At 36.4% G+C, this 23,250-nt stretch overlaps 1 protein-coding gene across 2 annotated transcripts; it reads left to right on the plus strand.

The window, feature by feature from the left end:
- Window positions 1–10,853: 10,853 nt before the first annotated feature.
- LOC308687458 (protein NLRC3-like) lies at window positions 10,854–21,643 on the plus strand. 2 transcript variants are annotated; one of them, XM_081360022.1, is made up of 8 exons: window positions 10,854–10,964; window positions 11,158–13,080; window positions 14,913–15,086; window positions 15,317–15,490; window positions 15,768–15,941; window positions 16,038–16,211; window positions 20,389–20,435; window positions 20,713–21,643. In XM_081360022.1, exons 1-8 carry the CDS (start codon window positions 10,915–10,917, stop codon window positions 21,246–21,248), a joined length of 3,252 nt encoding a protein of 1,083 aa, XP_081216148.1. In that variant the 5' UTR covers window positions 10,854–10,914; the 3' UTR covers window positions 21,249–21,643. The 2 variants fall into 2 exon arrangements, with proteins under 2 accessions (XP_081216148.1, XP_081216149.1); XM_081360023.1 differs by having other exon boundaries at window positions 11,161–13,080.
- Window positions 21,644–23,250: the final 1,607 nt, after the last annotated feature.

Here is a 23,250-nt window from a genome sequence, read left to right on the forward strand (position 1 = left end):
ACATCTCCTCTGCACGCAATACAAGTCCTCGCGCTCGCACATGATCATTCCCCACGCTCTCGCGCTTGATCTCCTCTCGCCTGCTGCTTTTGATCACTCGAACACTTTTATTTTTGCCAGTCGAGGGGCGGGACTTACTGTTTTAATAACCTCAAATGTCATTGGTTACTTCCCCTTTTCCAGAAGTCAGTTGTGATTGGACGCCTGTCCAATGACCCGTAATTCACTTGACTTCAGACATGATATTTGTTTTATTTATTTATATTAATGTGTAATGTGATTTAATGCATTGGTAATATAGAATAGATTCTTGCCAGATACTTTATTAACAGAAAGTCGTATTAGTGATTGCATTGTGTTGTTTAGAGATATTTACTGACTGTAATGATGCATTTCCATGGTTATTAGCATTGTAAATCTACCAAAATTCTTATACATTTTTACATTTTATATTTATAACACTATGATTTGTGTTATTGGCATTAAAATATCTAAAAGAAATCTGAGAAAAATGGGAATGCAAAGTCATATTTGCTGTAGTTCACCACTATATTACCACTATACTCCCATTCACCACTATTAACGTTTACCTAACCAAAATTATATTGGATCTGAGAACCTCAGAAATGTAAAAAGTGTCCATTAAATAGTTGTAAATATAACAAGGGCTTTGTATGAAAAATAAATTACTTGTTTATATCATTAAGCAAGAGGTTTTGTCTAAGCTTTTTGTTATCATCCTGTGTATTACTATTATGTCAATTTTGAGTGGTTCATTGTATTTTCTATTAAATGTAAAAGGGGTTCTGGCAGCATGAATGTTTTTTTTATTTATTTTTTTTATGTTCAGATGGGGTGTAATCATTCATGCTGTGTACTGTACTTGCCTCATACTTTCTCTTACTAGGTTATTCGCTTGAAAAAAGTTAGATGATTAAGATCACTATATAATGTTGTAATATCTACTTAACTGGGTTTAATAATTTGCTGGGTTTAATTTTGTTCCTCTGTATTCTGTAGCAAATTCTGAAAAGGCATTTGTAAGTTATAATTAATGCTGTGTACTATATCTTAACTTGAGAAGCCAGAACCCCTTTTACATTTAATAGAAAATATAATGAACCATTTATATTACATAAAAATGTATAAGACTTTTGGTAGATTTACAATGCTAATAACCATGGAAATGCATCATTACATTCAGTAAATATCTCTAAAAGGGATAGTTCACTTTGAAAATAAATTTTGGTATGTTTTAACTTACCTCAAGGGCATCCAAGATGTAGGTGTCTTTTTTTCCGCAGTAGTTTCAATTTTGATATTTTTAGGTCAAACCGTTCTTGTCTGTCAGTCATTTCATGCAGGTATATGGTCACTGTCTCAAAGAGCATGCACAAAGTCCAAATTAAAACAATTCCCCATCGTCCAAATTAAACAATTCCCCATCGTAAGTACACATTGATGGCCTAAGACACGAAACGAGCGGTTTGTGTGGGAAAACGACCAGTATTTATATAGTTTTTACCTCTTGAACACAGCCGCGTCCAAATGATCTGAGGGCGCGGGCGGGTATAGATGTATACACTAGATGTCGCATTGGCTACGGTTTCGTTCCAATGAACTGCAGTAGCCAAGGCGACATCTATGTATATATCTATACCCGCCCGCGCCCTCAGATCATTTGGACGCGGCTGTGTTCAAGAGATAACAACGATATAAATACTGTTCGTTTTCTCACACAAACCGCTCGTTTCGTGTCTTAGGCCATCAATGTGTACTTACGATGGGGAATTGTTTAATTTGGACGATGGGGAATTGTTTTAATTTGGACTTTGTGCATGCTCTTTGAGACAGTGACCATAGACCTGCATGAAATGACTGACAGACAAGAACGGTTTGACCTAAAAATATCAAAATTGAAACTATGCATTAATACCATGCATTAGGGGTGTGCAATATTGACAAAATATGTCTCGATCGATATTTTCAAAGTTTTCTTGATAATAATTAGATAACATTTTACTGATTGCGTTTCTGTGCTTGGTGCCATGGCTTGTTTAGGCCTGTTGACAGCTGACTGACAAAGATATTCATATTTTTCATATTCTATGCAGTGGTCAGTTTACAGCAGTGACAGAAATTAACATTTTTTATTAAGGGGTAATATTTGCCACCTTAAATTGATTTCAAGGGGCATTTTCACCTATATACGGACATTTGTAGATGTTTCAACAAGATATCTTTCACATCTACAGCAGTCAGATTCACCCGTGTTCACTCTGAAGGAATCACTCACATGGCTGGGCACTTGTATGACACATCAAGGATGTTAAGAGGCTAAAAGCAGGTTTAAAACTTGAAGTCAACAGGGTGCAAATTTTAAAAAGAGGATAACACGGTGTAGGCAACACCGATTTTTGTCGTTGTTCTCTGTATTGACAGCACTCCAAATTTACAAAAAAATGAGCTCAATGTTAAAATTGACGGGAGTTCTCCTTTAACCCTCTGGGGACCAAGCTGTTTTTGGGGTCCTTGAGATGTTCTGACATGCTCTGACATTTGTGCTTTTTTCAGTTATTTATAAACATGTTAATGGCAAAGGTGTAAATTCACTCTATATAGCACAAACAGGGCTACCATAATATGCGAGCAACGTGTATGTAGATGTTTGTATTTTTAAGAGAATAATGTTTATGCGTGGTTATTGGAAAAAAATTAAATGAAAGTTGCTGAATTAAGACCACAAAACACATATTAAATATGTGTCCACAAGACTTTTGACTAATTGATGTTGTCCCTTTGAGTTCTAGCTTCAAAATTATGTGAAAATAGTCTTGCTTTATCGTTCACAAAAAAAAAAATACATTGATTTAAATGGTGTAAAACAGGTTTTGCTTGGAAAGCCAATATGCGAGGGGGAGGAGTAGTTTACACCTTAGATTAACATGTCCCACCCACTCTGCATAATGACTCTGCATAATTAGCCATTCATTCAGGTGTGACACTGACTGAGCCACAATGCAAGGACAAAATATGTATTTAGAAGAAGACTTATATTGACCATTTAAGATTTCGCTTACATCTATCTTGTAAATATGTTTTGCTATTTTATTAAAAATGTTACAATTACAACAATAATTACAATTTCAACAATATTTCAAGTGTACTCTTTCTTTGTAAAAAAGAAAAAGAAAAAAGATTATAGGCCTACATTTTATCATATGTATTCATTAGTTTGAATATAGCAAATATATATAATATATATAATAAATATAGTTATGTTATATATATATATATATATATATATATATATATATATATATATATATATATATATATATATATATATATAACGTTAGATATGTGCAGAAATTGCTAAACAAAAGATTATTTGATGTGGCAGTATATTCTACAGTAGCCTAAAAACTGTACCCAAATCTAGTCAACAAGTGACTGACTGTAACGTTGTTTTTATGAAATATTAGGGCATATAAATGCTAATTTGCAGTTTAATACGTTGCTTATACAAATACATTTTATTTCAACATATTCCAGTCGATTTTTACTCATCTCAGTAGGCTATAGCAAAGCAGTTTATTCTTTCACACACAGACGCGCGATTCATATTTAGGCTAAACAGTCTTTACAAATATGTACCCTTCATTCATCTCACAGAAAGGCGAGTCATATTATAGAAATGCGATTCATTTTTTTGCGGTTTGCATAGGCCTATGCTAACGTTATTCCATAACGTTATTCCACACTTGAGAAAAGAAAACAGCCTACCTCACTCCTCAGCGGGATCTGCTCCTCATATCAGGAGATATTGCTCCTCATATCAGCACTGCAGAGGAAACTTTTCTCCATAAGGTAACGTTAGGCTATATTATGTCTCACTCGCGGCGCTTTTGTTTACAGCTGATGTGGGCGTTTCACAGCTCTGAAATGGTTCTCAGAATTTGCATTTGAATAGCGCGCGCTCTCCGGGGAGTGGTCAAATTACTTTTGAATGGCTCGTAATGAGCTCGACTGGAGTCGTTCTCTTTTTGTACAGATTACAGAAGCTGAGAATATTTGTTTTTTATATAAATTACTTCATTTAAATGCTGCGATCTCAAGCTTTATGCCCGTGGGTCTGTTTGCCTGTTTGACTGAATTTTCGCGGAGTTATAGATCATTTTCGAACGCGTTTCAAATGGGAGTTTACTGACAGAGAGAAGGCAGAAATCGCATTATGTTAATATTTCTTTATTTGTCAAAAAGCAAAACACTTTATTTTTATTGTGAGTATACAGAAAAAAAATAGAAACTGAACAGGATCGATTGATGTATTACACGAAAATGAAAGATCAAAATTAACAGAGCATTTAGTGTTTATTTTCATTGCTAAAAAAAAAAAACGAGCAAAACGCGCGGGCGCGTTTTTGGTCCCCAGAGGGTTAAGGTTGCACTAGTTACATGGATTATTTAAACAATGTTTTTACTAGCTTTCTGGGCCTTAAAAGTTGCAAAGACGTTGCTGTCTATGGGTGGTTCAGAAACCTCTCAGATTTCATCAAAAATATCTTCATTTGTGTTCTGAAGATGAACGAAGGTCTTACAGGTTTGGAACGACATGAGGGTGAGTAATTAATGACAGAATTTTCACTAATCCTTCAACTGAAAACAACTTGCACTGACATATCTTAAAATATATGACTGCCACTGTTTTATCTCAAGATGCACACCAGTAATGTTTTTTTATTTTTTTATGATACGTTATTATAAAAGCTGCTTAAATACCCTAATTTTATTAAGGCCTAGACCTGGCTTAAGCTAAGCCCTGTATGGAAACCAGGGCCATATTGTTCATACCAGTAGTCAACATAATAAATACTGTAAAGTCAAGGTTAGTGACACAATTCAGTCTAATATATATATATAACCTCTGAACAAACTCAAGGTGCTGCCTCTTCCTGGTACTGCAAGCTGAAGTTATAGGAGGAGGCAAACAGCGCTGCCAGGCCAGTGATGAAGAGGCTGTGATCCTTCACACACACCTTGACCTTCCAAACTTAATATCCAGCACTGGTTGCTTAGAGATTGACCTGTAATGGAATAAAAAAAAATAAAAAAAAGAATAAATAAATAATAATAAGAAACCATTTTTAAAAAGGACAGCACAACCTTGATCAACAGAACCAAAACATAAAACATATTACAAATTAATGAGATTTGCTGAATAATCTCTACTTATCTGCTTGAAGGATAACACCGTCTAACTTCTTTGAATTAGGGAGTAGTTGTAGGACCATGGGATGGCAATCAGGAATAGGCCTACTACATTTGAAAACAGCATTAGGAACATGGATTTTCATGTGCTAGCAAAATTCTGACAACGATTCAAAAGCACGATCACAGAACTGACAGAATTTGACAGCATTTTTTTTTTTACCACATATAACTGTAACACTACTTAAAAGCACATTTACATTAACAATGGCCATCAGATTACAAAGCCTAAAACGAAAAAAATATATATCAAATGCACGTCATGCAAATAGCATGGTAAAGGTTGCCTATTATATGAAATGTCGAAGCTTATATACAGGATGAGATCAGAGGATCAGACATGTCCAGAATGATTATGGCATCACCACAATAGCCATAAACACCTGATCATCTTCTTCTTGATGTTCTTTTTCCATAACAAATGTGTTTTATAAACTCAGACAGCAGCCAGAGAAAAAAACTAATGTTATAGTCAAGGGTCAAGAGCCCAACTAAAGCAAATACTGATCTCCATTATGGTGACTACAAACTTTATTATTTTCAATAAAACATCAACAACTAAATATCTGTTAATTCTGAACAAGAACTTTTGTACATTTATGAAATAAATAATGTTAAACTGGTTTGTAACCTGTTTTCACACACAGCGTGGCTGGAAGTCAGTTGTAGTTCTTGTGTTTCTCTTTTTTCTGTTCTTGTTTCTCTGTTTTTCATTGATTCTGCTTGTCAGGTGTTTATCAGTGTCTCAATTCACTCACTTATTTTCATTCAAGGGGACTATATTAGATAACTAATGTTGGGAATAGTGAATGAGGGTATAGGGTGTGATTTGGAACACAGCGTCTGAGTGTCAACTTTGATCACTGTTAATTCACAGTATATTCCTGTAGGCAGTTTTCTCAAAAATGACAAATATAACCCAGAATGCATTGTTTTCAACGGTTTATTACTGTTTTAATGGAAAATGGTATGATACTGTCAGAATTTGAAATATTTTTACAGCAAGGGTTAACAGTGTAGTGTTATTACGATTCCCGGTCCCACTCCCGCTGACATTTTTTCCTGACCCGTCCCAATCACGTGATTAATAGGGATTTTGTTTCTCATCCCGTGGGATTCCCGAAAAAAAATTTGAATTTCACCATCTTCTTCAGGAGATGCGCCTGGATGACAGCCGCTTCCAGTGCTACTTGAGGATGTCAGGTGCCCAGTGCCCGGAAGTGTCATTAAGCTCTTCACTGATTTGCTTGTGCGAGAATGCGCAAGACAAAGAACAATGTGATAACACATGCTAGGAACAGCATAGCTGTTGTTAGCTGTTAAAACTACTTTAAACTTTCTGAGTCTAGCTTTCTCAAGCCAACTTTATAGTTTATATTTCAAATCTACTAAATGAACCAAATTTTCATAAATGCATCGACAAAACAGACCAGATTTCCTCTGAATGAAGAACTGGCTATTGTTACCAATCAAATTAAATCAGTGTTAACAAAATTCATCTTAGTACTGCACAGAAGCTGCATCAAGTGGAATTTTTGATGTGGTATTTATGCATTTGCACTGCAATTACAATTGCATAAATAATATTACAAAATTAATGTTTTAAATATAAAACTATTAATATAGAAATATGAAATGTTGAAAAAAAGTAAATAATAGGCCTACTTTTAGATGGGAAACTAAATCCGTCAGTTGGTGGCAGCAAGTTTTAATGACGGAGTCACTGAATCCTTCAACCGATTCGTTCAAAACAGTTGATTCATTCTAGCCTGACGTCGTCATACTCAGATTCAAGTCAGAATGTGAGTCTGATACTGCTCCATTGGGATGTGATTATGGGGCATATTTCAACCGAACCAGGAAGGAAAATGCCTCTGCACTCAATTGGATAGACCTACAAACAATCAGAGCAACAGAGTAAGTGACATATGTTCTTCATTCATCTTTCCGATCAACAAATCCCTTGATCGCGGTTCTCTGTTCCTCTTTTCAAATTAATGCGCTGTCGATATCTTCTATAACAGACGCGATGGCGGAATCTACACATGATGTTTCATAAACAAAGTTCGGGAGGAGCACGTTCAAATAATCAATCCAATCAACTTGTCATCAAACAATTACCATGTCTACCCTATCAGCAGGAGAGGAAGCATATATTTATTCACTCTGTCAACTCACCTAACATTCCTTGACAGTTTTCAGCATCCCTCCACTCACTCTTGGCCTGTTCTTCCACAGCCAGGAATACGGGGGGAGTATTTTGGGTTTGGGCCGAATACCGAGCCCGGAGCCTCTCCTTGGACAGCACGCCAAATATGCATTTATTCTATCTATTATATCTATCTTAAATCTCAATTCTCCAGCGGCAGTCATCTTTGTTGTAAAGGAATTCAACCCAAGCGCTCTTTGATGACGTGGATGATTGCGTTACTGTTGTTCATTTGTCCATCATCGTATAAAGCCCGCCCTGACAATTTGATTGGTCCGAACAGCTTTGGTTCGGGCATAATAGCTCCACAACGGATCAAGTCCAGACCGAACTTCCCGACCTAAAAATGTTGTGGGCGGGGCTAAATTCGGCTGGCATCCAGGCTAGATTAATTCAGGAACAAAGCAAATTACTGTTTTTATGAATGGTTTAGTGAATTAGTGATTTGCCCCTATTTGTTCAAAAACACAGATTCATTCAGAAACTAAACAAAAACAGCACTCTTGCTCGTCTCCCATTGTTGAACTATCAGGAGCATTTTTGCCCGCATATCTAGAAATTTCCAACCCTGACTGGAGAGCAGTATATACTGTATATCAAAACATATAATTCATGTATAATGTTAAAATCACATTATAATGATTGACATGATTGATAAAAACCGAGTGCAAAGCTATGTTGATGATTGGAATTGCATTTGTCTGAATCGTCTTCGCAAAGATGTTTCTAGGAACAAACTATTACACCTTTTCAACAAGAGGTCAAATGAACAACGGAAAAACGGTGAGAACAAGTGATGCTTTAGCTGCTATTTAAAAAAAAAAATCATTTAAGACTCCTCCTTCTGATAAACTGCAGCGCGAGCAACTACGTAAGTGCAACTTTATCTCATTGCAAAATGACCTGAAACATCGGGAAACATTCAATAAGGAGCTAATTCTACACAGCGTTTACTACACAGGGCACAGCAGAAAGGCATCACAGTCAAAAAAACTCTTGTAATGTTTTTGGAGGCCTGCATGTTCAAATGAACATTTTAAATTGTGTACCTGCCGCACATACAACATTCATTGCGGTACTACCGTATTGACGATACTACAATTTACAAAATACAGTGGCATCTCCAGTATTTTGAAGCTTTAGTATCGCTATAGTACTGCAGTACCGGTATACTTCTGCAACCTTAATAGCTAGTGCTCTAAAAATTCTGTTTTGTTTGTCATTATCAGCAGGAGACAAAGATCTGAGTCTCCAGAACCCAGCGGTGTGTCTCTGAAGAGTAACAGATCCATGGTGCAACCCATTGCTTTCAGTGATGGACCAGTGACCTCTGACCCTCCGTTAGTATAAACATTAACTTGCTAATTTACTGTTGTGCATCTCAGATAAACTCAATTAAATTACAATGTAATCCAAAAATGGATTATGCCACATATGCACTGCAGAAGGTGCAACTCGAAAAGAGGCACCAAAGTCATGTCCAGTAACTGATATACAGAGGTGGGTAGAGTATCCAAAAACTGTTCTCAAGTAAAAGTACAAGTACTTATAGAAATATTTACTCAAAGTAAAAGTAAAAGTAATAATCTTAATAGTTACTTGAGTAAGAGTAAAAAAGTATCCAATGAAAAAACTACTCAAGTAGCGAGTTACTAGGTACTTAGGATCATATAGGCCTATATATATATATATATATATATATATATATATATATATATATATATATATATATATATATGAAGACTTCATAATGCAAAAGCCTCTGAGTGCCATCTGAAATTTTCTTCTAAAACAAGCATTTTTATCAAGCTCGTATATTTAAGTTCAGTAATTTCACTTTAATGACAATTAATAGGTAGCCTACTTTTCATTGCCATTTAAGTGAAATAACTGAACATAAACATACAAGCTTGATAAAAATGCTCTTTTAGAAGAACATTTCAGATGGTACTTACTACTTAGAGGCTTTTGCATCTGAAGTCGTCATATATATAAAATGATATTATTTAGATTTTTTTTATACTGTTATTATCATAAGTAGATAGGCTATCTTTGCAACAAAAACAGAAGAGACAAGCATTATTTCTGCCATCTGTATAGCCCGAAAATCATTGCCTGTCCTTTGGTTTGTATAATAGTAACTTATACAACTACATTTTTGATTATTAGACAATGTCGAAATAAAGTGAATCTGCAGAGTTTTGCATTCCAAGGCATGTAATTGACACAGAGAAGAAAGAGTTAAAACTCTTCACATGTACTCGCGCTCATGACTGCTACATCTGAACACAAAAAAACAGACAAAAGTACATCGACGGATCTCCTTCTGTCTGTTCTCCAAAATATAATCAAATGTATATTTCTGCAAGCATGTTTAAACTGGTTAACTGTGTCTACGGCAGGCAAAGGCATTCGTTTTCAAGTCGAGTTCGCACGCCACTGCGCAACAATACACACAAACTACCGCGGGATGGCGGGTGTTCATAAACTGTGAACAATGGTATAGCTTATTTAATGTGTAAATTAATGTATATGTCCAAAAAACGGGTAATGTCATACTTTCTACTAGTAGTGCTCTCACGGCGTAATAATCTGTTTGGTTGTAAAATGTTACCTGAGTGAAATGAAATCGAATATATCGTCCTGTGGAATCATTCATTCACAAAAAGCTTACGAAGATGTTCAACTAATAAAGATCTTCATCGGTGGCAAAAATATGATGCATTTGAAGATTTGCTCTCACTTGACTGTACTGTAGGTCCACGGCCACTTCATCTAACGCTCTTGATGTCCTTAAATCTTCCTGTTACGACTCCGAGTCGAGTGTGAATTGAAAGCGCTTCAGACGATTCAGTGCATGCAGGAACTGAACAGATCATTCAAACTGATTTGCGAACCGATTTAGACAGATCTGCCAACTTGTTTGATGAAGTCTTTGAACAGAATCGACTCAAAAGAGTGATTCATTTGTGAATTGAGCATCGCTCAAGCCCAGAAAAAAAGATACAGCGTGCTTGGAATAAACTATGCATTTAACAACACATATTGCATTAAAATAAAGTAACGAGAGGAACGTCGCCCAACGTAACGAAGTAAAAGTACAGTTTCTTCATTAGAAATGTACTCGAGTTAAAGTAAAAGTACCCAGATTCAAATCTAGTCTTAAAAGTACAATTTTTCCAAAAAAATACTCAAGTAAATGTAACGAAGTAAATGAACTTCGTTACTACCCACCTCTGCTGATATAGTGATGATATTTCTGATGGTCATTGTAATCACTGCCATTGTCATTGTTGCTGCTATGCATTACTGGTATACTGTGCAACCTTAATAGCTAGTGCTCTAAAAATTCTGTTTTGTTTATCAGTATCAGCAGGAGACAAAGATCAGAGTCTTCAGAACCCAGCGGTGTGTCTCTGAAGAGTAACAGATCCATGGTGCAACCCATTGCTTTCAGTGATGGACCAGTGACCTCTGACCCTCCGTTAGTATAAACATTAACTTGCTAATTTACTGTTGTGCATCTCAAATAAACTCAATTAAAAAACAATGTAATCCAAAAATGGATACTCGAAAAGGGGCACCAAAGTCATGTCCAGTAACTGATATATTGATGATATTTCTGATGGTCAGTGCAATCACTGCCATTGTCATTTTTGCTACTATTTTATTTTTAGCAGGAGAGAGGTCCATGAGCTGAGCAAATCTGTGCCGTCCTCTACATCCCACTATCAGACTCACATCAGTCAGAAAAAAACTGAAGCAGCCCTGCAGACACACACACTGGAGACTGGACCCCTGCAGAGAGTCAAAGACCAGCACAAAACCAGCATGAAGAAGAAGTATGAGAGATTATTTGAGGGAAACAAACTCAAAGAGAATGAAACCCTCCTGAACAGGATCTACACACAGCTCTACATCATAGAGGGAGAGAGTGAAGGAGTGAATGAAGAACATGAGGTTTTACAGATGGAGAAAACAGCCAGAACACAACACCCACAAGACACTGCAATCGATTGCAATGACATCTTTAAAGCCTCACCTAAACCAGGATGTGAGGAGAGAGACCAAATCAAGACTGTTCTTACTAAAGGCATCGCTGGAATCGGGAAAACTGTCTCTGTGCAGAAGTTCATTCTGGACTGGGCTGAGGGAAAAGCCAATCAGGATGTAGATTTTGTGTTTGTGCTTCCATTTCGAGAGCTGAACTTGATCCGAGATAATCAGTACAATCTTCATAGTCTTCTGCTGGACTTTCATCCTGAACTTCAAGATCTAGACTCAAAGATTTATGAGGAGTGTAAAGTTGTGTTTATATTTGATGGTCTGGATGAAAGCAGAATCACACTGATGTTTTCAGACACTCATAAAATTTCATCAGTGGGTGAGTTGATGTCAAACCTCATTAAAGGAGAGCTTCTTCCCTCCGCTCTCATCTGGATCACCTCCAGACCAGCAGCAGTGTATCAGATCCCTTCCAATTACATCAACCGTCTGACAGAAATTCAGGGATTCAGTGACCTTCAGAAGGAGAAATATTTCAGGAAGAGAATCAGTGACGAGCATCAAGCCAGCAGAATCATCTCACACATCAGAAGAGCAAGAAGCCTCCACATCATGTGCCACATACCCGTCTTCTGCTGGATCTCATCCACTGTGCTTCAGATGCTCCTGAAAGAAGATCTGAGTGCAGAAATCCCTCAAACTCTGACTGAAATGTACATCCACTTCCTGCTGATTCAGATCAACATGAGGAATCAGAAGTATGAAGAGAAAGATCCAGAGAAACTCCTGCAGTCCAACAGAGAAGTGATTTTGAAACTTGCTGAAGTGGCTTTCAAACAGCTGATGAAGGGCAATGTGATGTTCTATGAGGAGGACCTGATTGAGAGCGGTATAGACGTCACTGACGCCTCAGTGTATTCTGGGATTTGCACTGAGATCTTTAAGGAGGAATCTGTGATCCATCATAGGAAAGTCTACAGTTTCATTCATCTGAGCGTCCAGGAGTTTCTTGCTGCTCTCTATGTGTTTTACTCATATGTGGTGAACAACAACACGGAGCCATTGCAGGTTTTTCTGAGTAAAAAACATAGGGGGAAACAGCCCAAAGAATACAATCTGTGTGAGCTTTTGAGGACAGCAGTAGATAAAGCCCTTGAGAGTGAGAATGGACAGCTGGATCTGTTCCTGCGGTTCCTCCTGGGCTTCTCACTGGAGTCCAATCAGAGACTCTTACAGGATCTACTGACACACATAGTGAACACCTCAGAGAGCATCAGTCAAATCATTACTTATATTAAAGACAAAATTAAAGACATGAGAACTGCTCCATACAATCTTTCCACTGAGAGATCTATCAATCTCTTCCTCTGTCTGCTGGAAATGAAAGATCAGACTCTGTCCAGAGAGATTCAGGAGTTTGTGCAATCAGGCAAAGACTCGAAAACTGATGTCTCTCCTGCTCACTGCTCAACAATCGCCTACATGCTTCAGATGTCAGAGGAGGTGCTGGATGAGCTGGACCTCAAGAAATACAACACATCAGATGTGGGTCAAAGAAGACTGATACCAGCTGTGATCAACTGCATGAAAGCTGTGTGAGTTAAGGCACAGTGATATTGTAGTTGTTGTTACTTTATTTTTTTTATAAAGAAATAGTATATTATTTGAATATTGTTATCGCTGTGGTGAAAAAAAAAAATAACATCCCCTTTTAACCTGTTAACCGTTGCCAGAGCGCGGGCGCACTGAAGCGTTTTTTTTTATAAATAGTTCAAAGTAACTATCAGATTTAATGTTATACCTTGACAAACTATACATCATTACAAAGATATAAGACTCAAGTTTCAGAATTTGACCACTATTGTATTCTGAGAAACTTATAGCGACAGTTATTTCTTAATTTGTGTCAGGAGTTATGAAATGAAAAAATGAGTCGATACCTTTGATATGAATTATGCGCGTCAGCCGCTTTCATTCATAAAAAAACTCCCGTGCCGTCGTCATGACAGCGATACACAAAACAACGTCCTTCCGGGCTTTTAGCTAAAAAATGTGCAGATTTGGAGAAATATTGATATATTCTCATAGGTTTACATCAGATTTCTATAGACAGGAATAATATTTATTGAATTTATACCCAAATGCGTCGATGTAATCATTATGAGCGTTTGTATACTCTGTTAATGCGTTTTCAATTCATACCAATAGCATGAGGGCGCCCTCGCCGCCCTGTGCACAGTATTAGAACATGAAGAAGTGCCATAATCATGTGACAATCCAGGAAGCCTCGAACACACACACAGCTAACAACAGATCGCGCTGTAACATGGAGAAACAGTCGTTTTGAAGACAATAAACATGTTTGCTATGATATTTGAGTTACCTGTGTTTTTCAATCCATGCCAGGTATTTCCATAATAATAGATTATATTTATAATGTAATGCTAATCTATATAGACTATCATTGTGCAGAACAGTATACAATAGTATATTTTCTGTCTGATTTTTTTATCTGAAGCCAAATTAGATCACAGAAAATTATTTAAAATACTCGATTTGCTTTATAAAGTAAGTTTATAAGCACAAACATGGTTTTAATCTCATAAATTGTCGTGTATTGATGGTGTGCTAAGCTAACATGCTAGCTAGCCCTAGGTGCACCTGCCACCTAGAAGTTATATTTTTATTATTTTTTGAACGCTTACTGAAATGTTTCTTTATTCAAGAAATGCATTTAAAACAGTTTAGAATGTAAGGGTGAACTTTGAGAAAATAAATTAGTGACTGAAACCATATGAATAGCATGTGAATAGCCAGTCGTTAGTAACTAATGCAGACAAAAGAAATGCATATTTAGAGCCATAACCTGGCTGGAGAGGTGTGAATGTGTGCAGGGGGAGACTGAGACTGAATGGGGCTCGTTTGCACCACAAAACAACAAAGACAATATACTGCATAGATGGTAAGAAGATGACACTAAATATCAGTAGCATTTTAGCATCAAATCAAAATAAAGTCACATGACATGGTCTTGAAAAACATTTCACTAAATACAGAGTTTTGGACTTATTATCTTAAGATTTTAAACATAAAATGTTTAGACATGTGGCATTAGCTGTAGTGCATTTCTAGACTGCTCCAGGGCCAACTTCAATTTTATTTTCATGAGGATGTTTCATAAAAAATAATTTCTAATAACTTTACAAAACTTTGAAGCTATTTATAACAATTTTTGTCATTATGACAATAATTAATTCTACATTACAATAAACTGCCAGGTGTCAGCTTTCAAATGAGATCATACTTGTGCTTTTAGTACAAAGGGTTCATGAACTGTATCTGTTTCAGTTTGGGTATGTCATTTCTTGGGATTTTTCAAAAGTGGGGTTGCAGCTTAACAGGTTAATAATCTATTTTTTTCCCTCAGTCTTGCTGGCTGTAATCTCACTGGTCAGGATTGTGAAATTATATCATCAGCTCTACAATCTTCAAACTGTGTCCTAAGAGAGCTGGACCTGAGTAACAATGACCTGCAGGATACAGGAGTGAAGCTGCTCTCTGATGGACTGAACAGTCCAAACTGTCAGCTGGAGATACTGAGGTGAATGGTTTTCCATAATTAACTAAATTCTGCCACAATAATTTGCCACTACATTCGGTCAATATTTGGCATCTGTTCACGATGGAATACCACAACCAGAGACAAAAACATTTGGATTGTTAGAAAAGATGAAAGGAACTTGCTAAAAGAAGCTGATATTATTTGCTGATATTAGAGACAACTGCATTGTGAGTTATTGAATTTAACTTATTTAACCCTCTTCTGTTCAGATTGATGCTTTGTAATCTCACTGCTCAGAGCTGTAGATGTTTATCATCATTTCTTCAATCCTCAAACTGTGTCCTGAGAGAGCTGGATCTGAGTAACAATGACCTGCAGGATTCAGGAGTGAAGCTGCTCTCTGATGGACTTAAGAGTCCAAATTGTCAGCTGGAGATACTTAGGTGTGTACGATTTGATCTTTGATAATCTTGGATGCTCAATACTTTGCTATTTTAAGAACACTTGAGATGGATATGGAAATGTACACTGAACATATTTAGGTATATATAAATGCATTTGTATTGTTTTAAAATGTCCTTTAAATGCATTCCTGTATTTGTGTTGCATGTAATGTAAATTATTACCACACACATTTGCTGGTTAACAATATAAATATCAATCTTTGAATTTGTATTACATATGTGTGCAGTTACTTTTCATTTTGTTTGTTCTCTCCAGATTGGCTATGTGTAATCTCACTGGTCAGTCCTGTAAAACTGTGTCATCAGCTCTACAATCCTCAAACTGTGTCCTGAGAGAGCTGGATCTGAGTAACAATGACCTGCAGAATTTAGGAGTGAAGCTGCTCTCTGATGGACTGAAGAGCTCAGACTGTCAACTGCAGATACTGAGGTAAGACTTTAAGAGATCACTCTGTGAGTCTAACGTGAGGAAAGTGTCTGTTTTTGCTTTGGTTTAGTGGTCCTTGTTTGTTTTATCCATCTGTAGGTTGTCAGGCTGTATGGTGACAGAGGAAGGCTGTGGTTATGTGTCTTCAGCTCTGAGTTCAAACCCCTCACACCTGAGAGAGCTGGATCTGAGCTACAGTCACCCAGGAGATTCAGGAGTCCAGCAGCTCAACGACAAACTGGAGGATCCAAACTGCTCACTGAAGAAACTCAAGTATGTGGAACAAACATTATTACTTAAGTTGATTTATATGATTATTCAATTAATTGAAAATGAAAGCAGACATATGAATAAACATAAATGAACACACTCGGACAAAAGCTTTTTTGCTTACCATAAGGAACAGAATCAGTGCTTTGGTAGTATGTGTTCATGTCGTTTTTTGTGTCAATTGTATGAAATTTCTTTGCCAATTTTTGAAGAATTAACACTGAAATAGTCTACTTATCAATTACAATTTTCAATAACTGAAATCTCAGCTTCATTGAATTGTTAAAGGGGATGTCTAATGCTATTTCATGCATTCCGACTTATTTACACTGTTAAATATGGATGCACCGAACCGATACACAGTTTTGCCGGATTGGGTATCGGTCAGACGAGGCTGATCCAAATCCGATATTGTACGTATACTATTCTGTGTTATTGTTAAGCCCCAGAAAAAACACACAAACATTATAAAGCACCATAAAGTTTTCGTGCACAATATTATGTGTTCTGAAGCCATTATATAGTATAATGTGAGATTCAAGATCATGTAAACGTTTCCCTCAGCTGCGGCTGTCAATCATTCTTCATTCAGCATTCAAACAGTGCGTCGGGTTCGGTTACGACTAGGGATGTCCCGATCAGGTTTTTTTGCCCTCGAGTCCGAGTCCGAGTCATTTGATTTTGAGTATCTACCGATACCGAGTCCTGATCCGATACTTCTATAATACATGAAAAAAAATAAAGAAGAGCGAAAAAACAGATCCAGGATGTTCCTTATTTTTTATTTAATTCACCTTATTTTAAAATTCAACAACTCTGTTAACAAACAGAGCACTTCTGTGAGGTAGCTTCAACAATCAAGTAATAAATAACATAAATTCTTCACTTTTGGACTTTAGTGCAACAGTAAATATAAAAAAAGTCTAATATAAAAACATATATCACCTCAACTTAAAATACCCGGCAGGCATGTAAAAAAAAAAAAAAAGAGTGCCACAGTGTTTGCAAAACCAGTAATGTGCTTTTAGGAACTGCACTCCTGCCGGTTTCCTGCGCGTATTTTTTTCGGTGCCCATGTTAACAGATAGAGCAGTGGTTTTCAACCTCTCCTGCAGGGACCCCCTGACAGGCCATGTTTCTGTTTTAAACCTGAAATGGCACACCTGATTCAATTAATGAGTAGTTTTTAGAGTAGGAAGAGTAGGTATTAGTCAATTAATCAATTAGTCAACTACTCATTAAGCCTTTAATTAACTGAATCAGGTGTGCCATTTCAGGGTTAAAACAGAAACATGGCCTGTCAGGGGGTCCCTGCAGGAGAGGTTGAAAACCACTGAGATAGAGCATTCACACCGCACGCAGAGGCGGCGCAGCAGCGCGTAGCAGAGCAGAAGCAGCAGTGCCGCGATCGTTTCAGCGCCGAGTCTATGTTTGCTGCGCCGCTTACACTGAATTAAAGTGATGCATTGATCATGGCCAAAATACAACGCAGTTTTATCCAAAAAGCGCATTGATATCTATTGTGTTTCAAACAGTCAATCAAGTGACCAACATCAATTTAAAAAGAAAACAAATGTCCAAAAACAAACTTGTTGCCAGAACAATAAAAACAAAGATGAACCAAAAGTTATATAATTTAATTTATTAATAACATAAGCTTCTTGACAAGTCTTTTCTCTTAAATGTATTTGAAAACGAAATAAAGCAATGCCAACTTATCCATTATAGAGTACTCTGTCTGTACACAAGCCGCGGTTCAGCCGTGCGTGATAAACGCTGCCAGTGTAAAAGCAAAAGGCGCGGCTCCTGCGCTGCTTATGCTCTGCTAACACGTGCAGTGTGAAACCGGCGTAATAACTCTGTGCCACTGCATAACTATAGATGTGTTAAAAAATAATGAGATTATATATACATATATATCCGAGTCCTGATCGGGAGGTAAAGTCCGATTCCGATCGAGTCTGAAACCACGTGATCGGGCCCGATTTCCGATCACGTGATCGGATCGGGACATCCCTAGTTACGACAGTTAACACAATGAAACTCTCCAAGATGATTCAATGTTACTATTATTATACTTGATCTGTAGATAAAGGTCTATGGTTTAGCATAAAACAACTATATCTTGCTGGACTTTATTGCTGTAACTTAATCATGTTACTTTCTACCGGGTGTCTGTTAGATCACAACACTGGAGTAAGGTCAGAGCACTATTTGTTCTTCACGCGCACAGTTACTGAAATTTAAAACTGTTAAAAGAAAATGCTGAATAAACTATTGCATAGATAGATACTGTATAATACACTACGCATCAATATGTATTTTCTTTGTGCTTTAAACTTTTCAATGCGGACTCGATGCGCTGCGCGCTGTGACCCATGTTGCTTCAAGCGCATCATTCTGCACTCGGGATGCCCATAAGCGCTTTGTGCCGCACTGTATTGGAGCCTTTCATATCATAATACAGTGACGCAATGAAAGATTATTAATAACCGTTCTTGTTCAGTCCTATCAATCATATGTTGCTTCCTCATTAAACAGCTGTGCTATACATGTAAAAAATGTCTCAATTTTATAGTAGGCTATATATAAAATAATTTATATTTTTGATTTTTGTTATCTTGTTTTTCATTAATGTATTTTACAAAAATACAAAGAGCAATGTGTAACGTTTTGCCAGATTTAGTGTTACACTTATTGTCTCTTATTTGTTCCCCACTAAACGTTTTTGTTCACAAAATGTTCAGATTTTATAGTTATTGTGCACTCCTGATTTTTCTAGATTAAATTTTACTGCTGAATTATCCACTTATGATCATATATTTTTTGTTGTTGTTTTTTCTTTATAATGAAGTTGGCTGTATTAAGTAGATTGTGTTTAACACACAAAATAGTGATTATCAGTACAACCCAGAGTTATAGAAATTCTACTTGATAAAAAAAAAAAAAACTGCGCTGTTATCGGATCGGTATCGGCCGATACTCAGAATTTTTGGTATCGGATCGATTTTGAAAAAATGGTATCGGTGCATCCCTACTGTTAAAGAGTTTGATTCTCATGCTAAACATGGATACAGTTTCAAAAAACATGTTGGATGTATGATGCAGAATTTCTGTGCCAAATACAATCCTTTAAGATTCGTATAAGTATAGGAACGTTTTTTTTGGGGGGGGGGTATGACCCTGTATGACGTCATAAAGGGCAAAATGCCTTGTATGAGTGTGTGCACACATCAACAAGAGCGAGAGCAAGAGCGTGCCATCAATGTGCAAGTTCGGTTTACAGAAGCCAGCACGTCTCCAGGAGCTCAGCTATGTCGCCTGCGTCTGCGCAATAATATTAATAACGCAATGAGACGAAATAACGTTATAATATTATAATCTCGTTTTGGTCAACGAAAATGAAAATACATTTTAGCATAGTTTTTATTTTGTAAACCACATTTAGTGGTTTTTAATCGTCAACAATATTGCATTATTCATTTAATTATAGTTATCGTCACATGACCAGCATTTACGTTGCGTCTCGTTTTCATCACGTGATAAAGGTTCGTTGACGACGATATTTAGTCATAATTTTCTTTGACAAAAACAACACTAGTACAGCATATCATCTGTCTTTTATCAATCTCATAAAACTAAAGACTCATCGGGGATATGAAGGATGCAATACTACTCTATAGGTACTGAAGATTAACATGAGATTGGCAGAAACTGCATGTGTTATGCCCCTTTTAAAAGAACTTGTTGGTAGTAATAGGGCTGAGTGTCCCATTAAAACAATACATATAGACATTTTTTGCTGCTTATAGTAGTGATAGAAAGAAGCACATTTAGATATGTGGGAGAGCATTGCTTGAATGTGACTATTGTATTACAATAAGTAGCACTTAAATCTTAATATTGAAAATCAAACCCCTAAATAAATAGCTGGCACTTTTTTTTTGTGTGTGTGGTTTTTTTTTTTTTTTTATATAATTTATTTTTTAATAAATTAAAATGGTTCAATCATTTTCATAAAGTTCTCCAGTGCTTAAAGAGTAATCAATATGTGTCTAGCTGTTTATGACTACCCCCCACCCCCACCCCTAAAATATAATTATTATTTTAAATCTTTTTTAAATGACAAAATTTTTGCCCGTGAATTTATTAAATGGAAAATGTTGTTGTTTTCTCACAGTTTGGAGTGTGGTGGAGAGATCAGGATAAGAGCAGGACTGGAAAAATGTAGGAACACACACATACACACCTGAATTTTGAAAAAATATAGCACAGGTGGCAACAACGCAAAGCCATTTTCATCCCTAAAATGCTTCTGTGTAGAACTATAAGAGAGAACTATAAACTCTAGAAATATAAACTCTCATTTCCATATTAAAAGTGACTTTGGAAATAGAATTTTGTATTCCAATTGTTTATCATATTTATTTGTTTGGTCAATGTGTTTGTGTCTTTCTGGTAGGTATGTGGTTTAATGTTATCTCCTCTAATCCTTTATGTTTAGATGCCTGTGATCTCACACTGGATCCAAACACAGCAAACATTCATCTCATGCTGTCTGAGGACCACAGAAAGGCAACACATGTGGATAAAGAACAGTCATTCCCTGATTGTCCATACAGATTTGAGCACTATCCTCAGGTTCTGTGTAAAGAGAGTCTGACTGAACGCAGTTACTGGGAGGCTGAATGGAGCGGGGGGGAGGCTGATATTTCAGTTGCATATAAAGGAATCAGTAGGAAAGGAAGGAGAAATGAATGTGTTTTTGGGTACAATGAAATGTCCTGGAGGTTGGAGTGCACTGATGATCAATTCATATTCTGGCACAAGTTCAAGAGCACCATCTTACCCGTCCCTTCACCCTTATATAAGAGAGTAGGCGTCTATCTGGACAAGTCTGCCGGCACTCTGTCCTTCTACAGCGTCTCTGACACACACACACTCACACACTTACACACATTCAACACCACATTCACTGAACTCCTCTATGCTGGATTTAGCCTGTGTAACTGCTCAGTGTCTCTGTGTCAGATTAAATAGCCTCTAATTAGGAACAGGTTTGACACAAACACAGATTAGGTGGAAATAGGGCTGCACAATTATTGAAAAAATATTCATAAAACTCAGTGACTGAGTTCAGCAGGTTTCCAAATTATCTCATAAAAAACAAGATGTAGAAAATATGTAACTGAGATGCATTGTACAGCACAGTCAGGTTCATTGATAATATGAACATTGAAAATAAACAATTTTTGGATGACAACAATAGTAAGTAAAACAAAACAAAAAAACTATCAGCTTTTATAGGTAATTAGAGAGTTGCATTCTGAAGGTAGTGTTTTAATTATTCTATTTAATTCAAATGTTTTATTTATTTACCTTTTGAAATGTATAATGTAAATGTTTTATATTCAAATAAAGAAATCCTTCATACCAGCCTTCTTTCCAGTCAACTAAGTGACATCATGAACTGTCTACTTTGCAGATAAAAATATGATGACAACTATAAGCAAGACCAGTGTTTCTCTGGATTCACGGGATACATCACATCCTGTTTGTTTGCCATGGGGTTTGAGTTTGGAGCTCCGGGAAGTTGATTCTTAATCCTTGGTTTTTATCAAATAATAATTTAACTTAAAGGCACACTATGTAAGTTTTTCGGGATTAAAATATTCAAAAACCACTAGAACAATGTTATATAAATTTTGTTGATTTGTGTACTTACATTATCCCAAATGTTTCTAAGAATGTTTAAATATAGAGAAATAAGCAGTTTTAACCAGGACACGTGTGTCATCTATCAGTGACGACATACCCGCGTTACCCTCGATTTCCGGTTTTATTTTGTAAAAACCATGGAAACACCAAAGACGTTTAATATATTATGTGTTTTATTAGACAGGTGAGGAACTGTTTGGATACATTCATCGATAGAAAACTAATCACTGTTATACAGTTCATCACAGTTAGTCTTTTTGTTTAAATCTCATTTCTTGGTTTACCGTGAGTACCATATTTACCATCGATCAAGCTCACTGCAGTGTGCAACAAGTGTCTCATATAGTTGCCGCAGAGCGAACGCACGGAGTAGCATTATAACAACTTTCATCACACTCAAATATGATAAAACATCACTGTTACCCCATGATTCTGATGGGGATACCGGCTGTAGAGGTGAAGACAACAACTCCCATGATTCTGCCAAATCAAGGTGTCATCAAGCTACGCCTTTGTTTTGAATTAGCGACCTCTATTGGTGAAAAGTTACATAGTGTGGCTTTAATCAATCTTTGCTATTAAGGCGAGACACTACAGGTGAATAGGGTACATTTTTTAACTAGCAGATATCACCATGAAACTTTCCCAGTTGAGTACCTACATTACGATGAGAAAAAAATGTATTACAAGTTTTCTGTAATTTAATGTTTAAATATGCAAATTATACATTATCTAATTAAATATGCGCTAATTTGCATATATTAAAAAAAACGAAATCTGAGTATTGGATAAAGCCAGGTTTCAAATAAATTTTTCATTGTGTTCACATATTAGATGGGGAAAAAAATTACAGAGGTATTTATGGATATCTACTTTTGTTATCCTGTAAATCAGAAAATACTGTCAATAGCCTTGAAAAAAAAAATATTTTCACCATGTTTTTTGGAATAAAATGTTATATAAATCATATATGAATAATATATTTACAAATCCCTCTGTAAATGTCTTCATAATATAACTAGGTACAAGACTGGAAAGTTTGGTGTATATAGGTGCTTCTGAAGTGGAGATTTCGGACTTGGAGTATGAGAGAAAAGTCATTTTGAGAAAACTGGCTTTAAAGATTTATCATCAGACAATGAGATTTTAGAGTTAAATCCCCCCTTTTACTTCCACGATTGGTTGCTGGTAAAAAGGAAATGACCATATTTGGATCCGACAGCATTGTACAGGAGAGAGAGAGAGAGCTTTCCAGCGGTGCATGTGATGACAGGGAGCAGACAGCGATCGCGGAGCAGCATGTTGATTAAGAACGCCAACTTTT

Source organism: Scardinius erythrophthalmus (genome assembly GCF_964197995.2).
Source record: "Scardinius erythrophthalmus genome assembly, chromosome: 3".
In the NCBI taxonomy this organism is placed as follows: domain Eukaryota; kingdom Metazoa; phylum Chordata; class Actinopteri; order Cypriniformes; family Leuciscidae; genus Scardinius; species Scardinius erythrophthalmus.

Bases quoted from the DNA above. Each gene is read 5' to 3' on its own strand.
- LOC308687458 (XM_081360022.1), top strand. From the start codon at position 10,915: ATGGTGCAACCCATTGCTTTCAGTGATGGACCAGTGACCTCTGACCCT. The intron at 10,965-11,157 runs GTTAGTATAAAC...TTTTATTTTTAG, and splicing joins CCAGTGACCTCTGACCCTCC to CAGGAGAGAGGTCCATGAGC. The intron at 16,212-20,388 runs GTATGTGGAACA...GTTTTCTCACAG, and splicing joins TGCTCACTGAAGAAACTCAA to TTTGGAGTGTGGTGGAGAGA.